Source organism: Rhamphochromis longiceps, linkage group LG16 (genome assembly GCF_057381845.1).
Source record: "Rhamphochromis longiceps isolate RC_006_pf linkage group LG16, R_longiceps_female_GT1.1, whole genome shotgun sequence".
Taxonomy (NCBI): Eukaryota; Metazoa; Chordata; class Actinopteri; order Cichliformes; family Cichlidae; genus Rhamphochromis; species Rhamphochromis longiceps.
In genome coordinates this window covers 33,771,337-33,783,256 of record NC_140572.1, presented here as the reverse complement: position 1 = coordinate 33,783,256, position 11,920 = coordinate 33,771,337, and the positions used below count along the sequence as shown (strand labels likewise).

General features: G+C 39.0%; 1 protein-coding gene across 1 annotated transcript; it reads right to left on the bottom strand.

Annotated features, from left to right (window-relative positions):
- Positions 1 to 3,958: 3,958 nt before the first annotated feature.
- ormdl1 (ORMDL sphingolipid biosynthesis regulator 1) lies at positions 3,959 to 11,531 on the bottom strand. The gene is made up of 4 exons (XM_085384351.1): positions 11,410 to 11,531; positions 9,620 to 9,799; positions 6,859 to 7,010; positions 3,959 to 5,963 (listed from the first exon to the last, which is right to left on the bottom strand). Exons 2-4 carry the CDS (start codon positions 9,791 to 9,793, stop codon positions 5,828 to 5,830), a joined length of 462 nt encoding a protein of 153 aa, XP_085240477.1. The 5' UTR covers positions 9,794 to 9,799; positions 11,410 to 11,531; the 3' UTR covers positions 3,959 to 5,827.
- Between the last annotated feature and the right edge of the window lie 389 nt (positions 11,532 to 11,920).

The following is an 11,920-nucleotide window of genomic DNA, read 5'->3' as shown; positions in this document are numbered from 1 at the left end:
CATGTATTCTGTCTAGCTTCTATTAGACTTTCATTCCTCTTCTCTCCACACCTCCACCTTTCCAGGCTCTCTTCAAATTGCTTTCCATTCTTAGTGCAGATCACAGTGGTTTCTGCAAACCTAACAGTCCACGGAGGCTCCTGGCTGAACTCACCTGTCAGACTGCCCATCACCACTGTAAACAAGAAAAGGCTCAGAACAGATCACTGATATAATCCCTTGAAACTAAGTCACTTGTGCTGCACACCTCACACTCCTCATACTTCTCTGCCACTTCCTCATGCAGTACATCAGTTCCTCTCCTGGTACTTCTCCATCAACACTCTCAAAGCAAACATCACAGCTTTAGTGCTTTCTCAGCTGATGGTCACTCCTCTTTGCTGACCGTACAAATCAAATAAATAATAAAGAATTATTTTATTTCAGCATCAGAGACAGGGGTTTAGCACAGAACTCTGGCTCTTTAACATAAACAGCCTCAGTGGAGATCCCTTCTTTTCGTGATCTCCTACCCAGTAATTTAATACATCTACAATAACTCTGCAGAGTTTGATGTTAACTGCAAAAATAATTGAATTTGAATCTCAATTTCAAATTTGGATTCTCAAAGGTAAATGTACATGATTGGCTGAAACAGAAAATGTGTGCTTCTACAATAGAACACAAAGCAAAAGCAAACCAAGCAAACTCCTTGAATCACTACCTGATGATGTGTCTGCGTGGAAAAAGTCACAGGTGCCCCACGCACACCTTAAGTTTCCTGGAGGTAGAGTCTGGATGACTTAAAAAAAAATACAAAAACATTAAATTTGACACACAGAAGGTGAGGAGCTTCTCATTTGAAACAACTGAAAGCGAGCCGGTCCGGTGAGTCGGCGCATCCATCCAGTGCACAATGACACACTGAAATCACCAATGTAAATGCGGTGACTAAGGAAGGCTTCGGGAACGAGGTGAACACACTGGACAAAAGATATGTTATTCCTGCACTTATTTCACTCGCCATAGTGGGAAGACCTATGCTGCATGCAAAACATCACAGAAGGAAATAAAAGAGATCTCAATAGTGTTCTGCCATGATATTCATTCATAGGGCTGATAGCAGTTTATGTATATTTTAGTCAAGTTCAGTATGCAGTCCACTCTGTTGCGTTACTTGTAAATTTATTTTAAAAGAAATATACCTCAATCATGTGCTATGAAAGATGTCTGAATCTTTGTGTTGATCATCATGTCAGTTTTATAGCAAAAAGTGCTTTTCAGTCAGGCGCATTTCATTCCTTATCTCCAAAAAAAGCCAGTTTCAATATACACGAAAAGCTGAAAGGTGCGTTTTGCTATATTAACGGATTGTTGGGTAAAGTAAAAATCAGTGAATTGTAAATTATTGATGATTCGTCTCATAAGTCACGACACTGCTTTTACCTCCATAAACTGCCTTTATAAGAGGAAATTATCAGTATTGGTATTGGCAATACTCGTCCTGTAATTTCTTTTTTTCATATTGCATTGATACAAAAATTCGAAGTATTGCACAGCACTACCGTTAGTTTTGTTTTGTTTTTTTTACCCATTAGCTCAGAATAGTAAAAAATACTTCAGTAGGGGACTGAAGTATACATTAGTGAAAAGGATGATTCGGCGTTTTCTGCTTTGGTCTTATCTGATTGCAGAACCGGTTTCTCTACTATGTTAGAAACAATCCTCATGTGTTATGTAACATATTTATACATTGTCACCCATAAACCAGCTCCGGGTTAAAACACTGAACTGCTGTTACTGCTATTATTACATTTAATCTAAAGTTGCAAAACCAGTGAGTGCTCAGATGTGCTCGTCTCCATCTAGTGGTCAATTTTATTTACTGCAAACACATTCATTCATTCCAACTTCAGTTAGAGGAAAGTTCTGGAGAAAATCACAAGCAGTATTTCTTTGATATTTATTTGATTAGTTTTAATTTAGAATTTAGACTCAAATTACACCGATGATTTAGATTCAGAAAAAGACATGGTGGCTGCAGAATAACCCTGACACCTTCACTGTAGCTGAAATAGACAGGTACTTCTATTGCTTTTCTACTCTGAGCACTTTCTTACTACCAATTTTGTTCACTCAGTCCTACAAGTGTTTTTAACCCAACATTCACACAAGGATGGAGCAACTCCGGTGTCTTGCCCAAGGATACTCTGGAGTAGCTGGGTATCAAACCAGTGACCTTCCAGTTAGTAGAGCTGCTTTATTTATGTAAGAGATTATGAAGATCTCATGAACTCATGTGAAGTTATAGAGAGGGTGTATCACTAATATAGGTCATCTCAGGCTGTTGAAATCTTCTGGTTGTGAGGGAAAAGTTGACCTAAAAAAAGAAGGGGCTAAAATTTCTTGCTTCGGACAGGGGATAAACTGAGGATAAACCCAGGATGAGATAAATATGGATTATTTTGAACTGAATAATAAAATCTACGGATGAAGACATGCAGGTAGAAGTAAACAGAATAGCTCCTATTTAATATGCCTTTATGTAGATGAAACCTGATAGCTCTGTGACGATAGCACTCCTAAACAAAGGTATCCAATACAGCTGATTATTACTCTTCAGGCACTGAAGAGTAACATCTGTGAAATTCTGATAAGTCCTGAAAGAATTCCTCATTTCTCAGCTTATACTTTTGTGGCAAAGTACCTGAGAGCCTCATTGTAGTCGTCAACTTCAGAAACTCGACGAAGCAATTAAGACGTGAGACGGAGTAGACGGAGGGCAAACATTTTAATAAGATTAAGAACCAGAAATATCAAGTACTACAAGCTATGGCCAAACAAAGTAGGACTCGCTGCCTCAATTATAGCCAAAAAAAACAACAAAAACAAATCAAATAATCCCTCAAAGTATGAAGAGAGTGGCTACATGAGTGTAAGTTCATCACAAAGACACTGGAGCTCCCTCAGTAAACACTTAATCTGACAACAATAATCTGTCTCATTTCTACATAAAGGACATAATATTCACTCACACATTCACTCACACGCACTCACAAAGAGTACAATGAGAAACGCCTGCTGTTCTGATTGGTTACAAATGATTCACAAAGGAAATCATGCACCTGAAGAGCTTGATTCTGTTCTTCCTCAGCACGAAAATGTCTGACACCCGTTACAAAACCAGACTGTACCGGTAAACAGCGAGCCATGGGCTCCTACCCTCACAAAGTAAGACATATTTGAAAAATACATTTGCAACATCTTTGTGACTAGAAACACAATTTGCATCACTGTGTGTGAGATGAGAGCAAAGAAAGGAAGAAAAGTAAACTCAGCCTAAAGCCTCACTGATGCCTGGGCCCGCCCAGGTCGACGCAGGCCGAAAATACATCATTAAATATTCACATAAGTTAGTAATGCGTATGGCATCCTGTCATGTACAGACATATCATCTTTAAACCAGAGGGATGCACCACAAAGCAAACTGAACACAGCCAGGCCTCCTTTCAGAGATAACAGGTGTCATGAAGGTGAGATGTGTTTATCCCGACTCTGTGTTGAAGAAAAAAGGAGCAGATCACACTGAGCAGTGAAGACTTTACGATAATTACTACAGCCAAACATCAGGCCAGAAAGAAAGTTTCTTACAAAGATGGGATTCAATACAAAAGTTCTGAATCTCTGCCCATGAAAAAAAAAAATGAAACCATTCCCTTTGACATTGCCTCCTCATGCACGCTGATTTTTGATCGCTCCATGGAAGTCTCGACTCCTGTATCATGTCCTGAATCACTCCCAGTTCGCCTGAATCGCAGCTTTTTCCACTTTCACTTCAGTTTGCGTCTGTGCAAGTATGTGCTGTTGCCATCTTAGCTTTATGACACCACGAGGATGGGCTGGATCTGACCAACTCCTGTAGCACTGGCTTGTCATTCACATAACTATAGCCTCTGACCCTGATGGGGAGCTTAATTTAAAAAAAACAAAAAACAAAAAAAAAACAAAAAAACAAAACAAAACTGCATGTTTTAAATATTTAAAGTAGAAAGTGTAGTAAGTGGATGAATTAGGGGGAGGGGAGGGTAATTATTCCAAATATTTCCACAAAATCTGGCTTCTTTATGCAGCCAGATTACTCGACCATTAAAAGACTGCAGATATAAGGCACTAATGCACTGGCTTCATGTTTCAGACATGGAAGCAATGGTCATCTCTTCTGTACAGCTTCGGCTAATTTGCTTTCTGCCACACACGCTTTAGGATGTCTGACTTCAGGAGGTAAAAAGTGCTATACAAAACCTAATGCATGTGCAAAAAAGATGAAGCCTCCACAGGGTAAGAAATGTTACATATAGATTTCACTGCTTTAAATGCATGTTGTTTGTCTTGTGTAGTTGTAGTTGAGCAAAAAGCTAGACTATGCAGGTAAACAATGTAAGGCAACTAGTCAGAACTGCTTGCAACTGAACCAAAACTTGTAGGGGTTTTCCCCCGCACCTTCATTCCCATTGTGGCACTTCCTGAACAAAACATATTGTGACTCACAAATGCTTGGATGAAGAGCCAATATTCAGCGAATTTACATTTCTTCATTTCTGAGTAAAGCGAGCAATGCAACTGCTCTGACCAACCACATTTCAAGACGTTAAATTACCTCTCTAAATCTGAGGAAATTTGAGACTAATAAAAACTAGGGATGCCTTTTCAGATTCAGACAACCTTCAAAATCAGTCTGCAGGAACCCTGTTCTAGTTGCCCCCTTCACTCATTGTCAACTTTTCCAAACAACTTTGCGTGATCTTTTCCTTCCTTTCTACCACCGCCATGAGAGTTCTACCTTAAAACCCGTCTTTCATTTCAGCAGGTTTGTGAAGTCATTATTCCACAGTATTTCTTGCAGTGGATCGGATATTTTATATGGGAATAAAAATAACGATGGGCAGAATCTCTGAATCATTGGTGAACCACTGGTCAACTGCAGGTACTGCCTTCCAATTCGGGTTACGTCGTTGTTTCTAAGTTTGTGCCAGTAGGATTTATTTATGGGGTGGAAATGCATGGAACAAGTTCTAGGATTTCGCGATCTAAAACTAGCCATAGTGGTGTCCAAGGAAACAATTTTGAAGGAGAGATCAGCAAACATTAAAGATATTAAGAATTTTGATTAACATGGGCAGAGCTGTGGAGCTTTGCGATCACACACTGCTCAGTGTTTTCTCTTTGCTGCAGTTTATTCCTAACACAACTCAGGAAGTGCATTCAGGCCTGACCCTGTCCCATAACAAAGGATGAAAATCACTTGAGTTTTTGGCCATTTCAAAGTGGAAGTAAGTTTACTGACTGAATATTAGACAAATCAGTGTTCTACTCTGCTTTACATCAGCAGGAAATTATGAACAAACATAAAAGCACGTTTTCTGCATTGCCAGCCTAATGCATTTAAATCCCTGTTGCTGTAACAGTTTGTTCAACTAAAACTGCATAGCTTCTTTGGGGGCATTACAAACACACGGCTCAACAGGTTTTGCATATATAACCTCAGCTGAAAATCTGTACTGCTCATTAACAGATAATGTTACACAAAAACTTTGAATGTAGCCTCCGCCCAGAGCTGAGTCATCTGGTTTAAAAAAAAACAACAAAAAACAAAACAAAAAACAGAGCTACCTTCATGACGCTGAAAACTCTTTAGGCTCAACGTACCTCGTTTCGTAGTGCACCCCTCTGGTGTTACTATACGACAACAGCGGCCGTTACACAAACTGTATGACTTGGTACACACATCGGCGGTACAGACTACACAGGAATTAGCTTCAGTTGCTGAGAGGCGCAGCATTTACAATTATTAATACTTGTTGATGCCAAGAATTCTGACTCCATGCAGCTGTGGCAGTTTGGGGATCAGGACACTCAGAAGCGAGGCAGTGTTGATGACAAAGTGTGTTGTGTTGTATTTTGTATAGAAACTTGCCAGGAAGTATCTGTAAAGGTGGGGAAAAAAAGACAGTGTGTTAGAAATACATTGCAGCATTTTGGTTTCAATCAAATAAAAATAGATAAATAAATACAACGCCTCCTAAAGTAAGTCACTTTCCACAGACACAAAAAGTAAAACATTTTTTCCAGTCTGCCACTGGGCTCTATGAATAGTTTCCCGTCTTTCACACTATCATAACAACTATACAGTACAGAACTATGTCACCAGCATAAAAACGGACATCATAGTTGGTCAATGTGAATGAGACTGGACCCAATACTGAACCCTGTGGAACTCCCCTAATCACGTAAAATGGTTCAGGTAATAAAGTCCTGAAACCATTTATAGGATAAAAATAAAAGACACACATATCCTCTGCTCAGGCCCAGAAATGCTTAGATGTTTTTATTTTCAGGGACAGTCTCTTTGACTCACATGTGGAAGCTGAGATGTGCAGCCAGGCTTCACCTCAGCCAACTGAAGTCACTGAGCTGTACCTCTCCACAGAGTTTGTGCCTTCCAGAGAATTGTGTGTTAATTATCTGTTAATTAATACCGTTTTCTGTGCAGTTACTAGGATGTGGAGTCTACCACCAATGGCTAATGGTTTACTATTGTACAACCATAGAAACTAAGAGGTTTTTTGTGGCACGCTGTAAACATCTTATTTCTGCTGTAGAGCATTTTAACATGGGAGTCTGTGTCACTGTTGGAGCCAGGCTCAAACGGGCATTCATGGATTCAAAATCTTTGGTAGTTCCATGTCACTAGTATCATTTTCCTAGAAGTTTCCACTTGGCATTCTCTCACACATGGTAATGTCCACAGAACTATCAGGGTTGGAGGTACATGTCTAAAGACAACAGGTTCAGAAAGAATCATTGGTATATAATACGTACAGAATAATTGGGGAGATGGTGAAGAACTTTCTAGATGAGGTGAACTGAACGCCATAGTCGAGCTGCTCCCAGTGAGTAAGAAGTCTGGCTTTTCCTTGGTCAGGGGTCTCAAAAGGGGTGCCTTTGACTGCATGCATGAAGACATACATTCCCTGTGGAGTGGAAACTGCGGTCAATAGTGTACTGACAGACTGGCCAAAAAGAAATGTGATGTCCTCTTATTGTCAACTACGAGGGCAATCTCAAAAGTAGGTCTCCTATTGTTTTAGAAATACAACCCATTTATTTTCCATAATATTTACATCATTTTAAAGCTTGAAGACTTATTTATTTTTCCTACATAATCACCATTTCGGTCGATGCAGTTTTACAATGCCCATGTCGATCTCCTGGCAAACTTTTGTTGGAACTTCATCACCCACCCACCCTACAGTCTGGACTTCAGACCCAGTGACTACCACCTGTTCCCAAAGTTGAAAGAACATTTGTCCAGTAGGCAATTCTGCAGCGGCCGTGAGCAGGTAATGACATGGGCATTGTAAAACTGCCACAGCGTCTACAACAATGCATCGACCAAAATGGTGATTATGTAGAAAAATAAGTCTTCAAGCTTTAAAATGATGCGAATATTATGGAAAATAAATGGTTGTTTGTATTTCCCAAAAAATAAATACCTTACTTTTGGGATTCCCCTCGTAAGTTAGCCATCTTGGGAGGTTCTAATTACATGTCTGTGTCCAAAACACTGGAGCTTTAGATGGAAAAAGCTGCAATACAGAGGGAAATGTAATGAAACTGAAGCGCTGACATACGGCCAAGAAATAATCACCACACTGATGGTGTATTGTGGTGGAAAACAATAGGCTATAGTTGACCTCAGCCGCTACTGTTAATAGCCTTCCTTATTGGCTGTGATACACAATCCTTGAGCTCAAACTGTTCAATGACGTCACCCACATCAACTCTCTTCATTTGAGGCCAGCCATGCAGCAATGAAAGGTCACTCTTGTCAGACTTTGAGGCATGGGGAAATTATCATAATAGGTCAGTCATCAGGCTGTCACAAGGAAAACCGCCTTAAGACAAAACAGGGTTCCTGAATCAAACTGATAAGCGTTAGAAATCAGAATTAACACAAAACTTTCTTGAAATAATATAGAGGATAGCTCAGTAGGTAGAGTGGTGGCCCATGATCGGAAGGTCGGGGGTTCGACTCCACTGAACGGCTACCCTGAGGTACCCCTGAGCAAGGTACCGTCCCTACACACTGCTCCCCGGGCGCTGCACTGGTGGCTGCCCACTGCTTCACTGGGTGAATGGGTTAAATGCAGAGGAACTATTTCCCTATGGGGACTAACACGCACACTTTACACTTTTACATAGAATTTAATGCTTTTCTTGCCAAACACAGAAAATTATTTTTTAATTATTTATTTATTTTAACTATGGACTGTTGGTTAGAACAAAACAAGGATTTTGAAGACCTCACTTTGATCTGTTAAATTTAAAAATGTTAACTTTGTTGTTTATTAACCCTCTAATAAAAGAAAATGTATTCAAATTAAATTTTGGAGGCGAATACTTTTTCAGTCTTTTGACCAATGTGGCTTTTTCAGGACCAATACAGATCCTTAGTAAACTTGGAGACAAATAAACAAAATCAGGATCTGACCTCACCATCCCACTTATGTAAAAATAATCAAAAAGACAACGTGATATATTTTGACACCACTAGAATCTTAAAAAACATAGCAAGATAAATAGACATACTGTATAGTAAAATATCAGTACATCGTCCTGCTCAGAGAAGGCCTTCAGTAGATGACCACAGCTGCATTATTTGACCATTTTTCTGTGACATGTGGCCATTACTAACCAGATTATAGAAATCTGATATTATCAAAGATGTAGGGCTCTGTTCCATCTTAAAAGAAAAAAAACAAAACAAAGAAAACGCATCACTGTCAGTATTTTTCCTGAGTACTTGTTAAAAATAAACAAATGCAAATAAATTTTAGAGACTTTAATATCCAGTGAAGTGGACTTTTCAGGGAAACTGCGAGAGATGGTTTTCATTAATATTTATAAGATATAAGAGAAACTTTAGCAGTGGATGAATTCTACTTTGAGCACATGCTGATTTTCCTGTTGCTTTGGGGACGTTGCTAATGGAAATAAAAGTTAATCCACGAGATCCTCATGTCTTTGGACACAGCAAGTGCAAGATTTGGAATCAGAGCTGCTGCTGAAACAGGTTAACGAAAGCGTGTCACATGTGAGTGAGTGTTGGCAAACCTGAAATAAACTACTGCTCAACCCACCAGGTCAGTCTGGGCTGTAACTCAGAGCATTTCCTGCAAGACATTTGGAGCGTGAACAGACTGAAAATCATGACCAAACCACTGCAGTTTAGCTGGCTTGTCCAGCGCCTGTGTGAAATACAGCAGCTGGAAGTCAGAGATGTCATATTTCATTCATTCATTCATTCATTTATTCATTCATTTTCAGGCACAACAAATACCTATATTGAACATAAAATACACAAAACAAAAAACAAAACTTGCCTGAAAAAGGAGTTTATGCAATGCAATTCAAAGCATTGAATTGCATTCTTTCCCCCCCCCTCAATCATATTTTTTGTTGCTCCTTTTGGCACCATCTAAACAGCCTTTCTCTATGTAGAAAAACCCCTAAACAGCCTGGTTTGTTTCTGAAGCTCAGATAGCAGCACTGACACAGCATGAGAGAAAACTGAACTTACTAAGTTGTGAATGACATTTGTTAGAGTCCACACCACGGGCACGCTGAAGAAGGGTATGCTCAGGAGCACGATGTGAAGCACACCAACACCAAGTGCGTAGGTCAGCCAAATCCCTCGACTGTTCATCACTCGGGTGTTTGGGTTCACCTCGCTGTGAGCCACACCCACATTCATCCTGGTCTGTGGACAGAAAGACATTCACAAAATCACTTCTGTTATACACATTATAAAAAAAAGCTATTCCACCTGTTTTGTGTTAAAAAACCTGGAGGTTGAATGTTTAAACTGAATTCAAAGAGCTGAGCATCGAGGTGGAGAGAAACTGATTGCAGGGATTTAGGGGTGGAGTTGTATTTATAGATAACACCACCATAATCCAGCATCACTAATCCACCTCTTATTGAGTATGTTCACCCCATGTCTAAATGGGTACCTCTGATGTGTTTTGCTAAAAAATAAATAAATAAATAAATAAATGAATAAATCCAACTTTTTAAAATGAGAGTTTCCTCACACTTAACTCCTCCGTGAAACTCACTGTAATCTATTGTGTTTAGTCTCATTTACATTTACTAATTTTAAGTTCTTAGACAACAGTGAAGGTTTGTTGCAGTTCAGTGGCAGAAACTTTTAATCTGACTGCATTTTAACATGGACAAAAAGAAAAAACAAAAACTCCACAAAAACAATCAAATTCAATAGGATGGTCAACTATGATCAACACTCAGCCCCTTTAATAGATACACCAGTCAAAACACTCATTAAGACGAATATCGGTAAATTAGCCAGAAATGCATTTAGACATATTTAAAAAATGTCCACAAAACCATTTCTAGTGTTTACAGAAGACGTTCCAAAAATGAAAAAAAAAAAAAGACTCCAGAGAAAATATCTGGTTGATATGGTTGAAATATCTGCTTCGAGCTGACAACAGCAACTTAAAAACAACACTAACTCAAATAATTATCACAGTTATCCACAAGAGCATCTCTGATTACAAAAAATGTCTAATCTTTAAAAAGGTAATACCGAATGTATCTAATAAAGTGGCTGATAATTAGATAAATCACAGTAACAGCATGTACCGGGTTTAGCTCTGAAAAAACAAGCTGACTGTAACTGTATGAATTTTATCTCTATATGGTGCAGCTGTTATTTTGAAAATCAAATTACACTATCAAAGTATGTCTGTAGTACTTGGTATAACAATAACGGGGGTGGAGGGCCTTATGTAACTGGTTAAACTTTGGCCTCTGACACACTTTCTAAATAGATAAAGGACAGATCAGAGCTCAAGTTGTTATTAAAACAGCTAGCATAGTCCAGTAAGTGCATCGTTATTTTAACGGACAAATGACATATATACAGCACTGAGTGCGGCGGTTAATGACTCAAATTTTAATATTAGTCTCAAATAGTGTTCACTGTGGTCATTAACTGCTGCTCTTGTCAGCAGACATGCAAATGATATTACAGAAAGACCCAGGAAAAAAAAAGTCACTATCTGCTTAACTTTTGTGTAACAGCACACCACACTAGCCTTAAAATCACCCAGGAGGCACCAAGTTAACTTATGTTCACTGCACTTGTTATGAAACTGGTGTAAACCTGGTATTTAGCAGCAACCCAACCCTCACAAATAGTTGTATAAACACGGAACGCCTCCCTTGATTGTTTTTTCCCAGGATATAGCCGGACCCCCGAACAACCACTCTTCCTAAACCAAGTTGAATTCAATTAAATACAAAAAGGAAAAGAAACCTCCGACAATCCCAGAGTGCGAGACTTACAGCTAGTAGCAAGCAGTGAAGGTATTTGCACGAACAAACTGCTGCAAGAGAAACGCTTTTTCCTCCTGTTGTGCTCAGCTCCCAGACAGTGCAGACGGCACGACGTAGACGGACACCACCGGAAGTAGACGCGGATTTAGGGAGTTTTTACCCGGGGTATTTTTAACTCCACGGTTTGACTTGTAAGGCCGTTTCCCCGCCCCCTAACGGCTCACACCAATCAATACGCCAATGAATAAATACTATGGGAATACATGTTATTTATTTAATGTTTAATGTTTCATAAATTATTTAAATATTAATTTAATATTTAAATATTAATTTTTATTTTTATTTTTCATAACAAGTGCAGTGAACATAAGTTAACTTGGTGCTTCCTGGGTGATTTTAAGGCTAGTGTGGCGTGCTGTTACACAAAATTTAATTATTTTTAATATTTAAATGTTAATTTAATATGAAAAGTTTAAAAAGCGGTTTAAGGATATGGTTTTTACAGGGTACAGGGAAAAGG

What these genes read in the sequence shown, in the direction of transcription:
- ormdl1 (XM_085384351.1), bottom strand. Translation starts at nt 9,793, where the DNA reads ATGAATGTGGGTGTGGCTCACAGCGAGGTGAACCCAAACACCCGAGTG. An exon ending in CAAATGTCATTCACAACTTA is followed by an intron (nt 7,011 to 9,619) that starts GTAAGTTCAGTT and finishes TCCACTCCACAG; the next exon opens with GGAATGTATGTCTTCATGCA. An exon ending in ACCATCTCCCCAATTATTCT is followed by an intron (nt 5,964 to 6,858) that starts GTACGTATTATA and finishes CCACCTTTACAG; the next exon opens with ATACTTCCTGGCAAGTTTCT.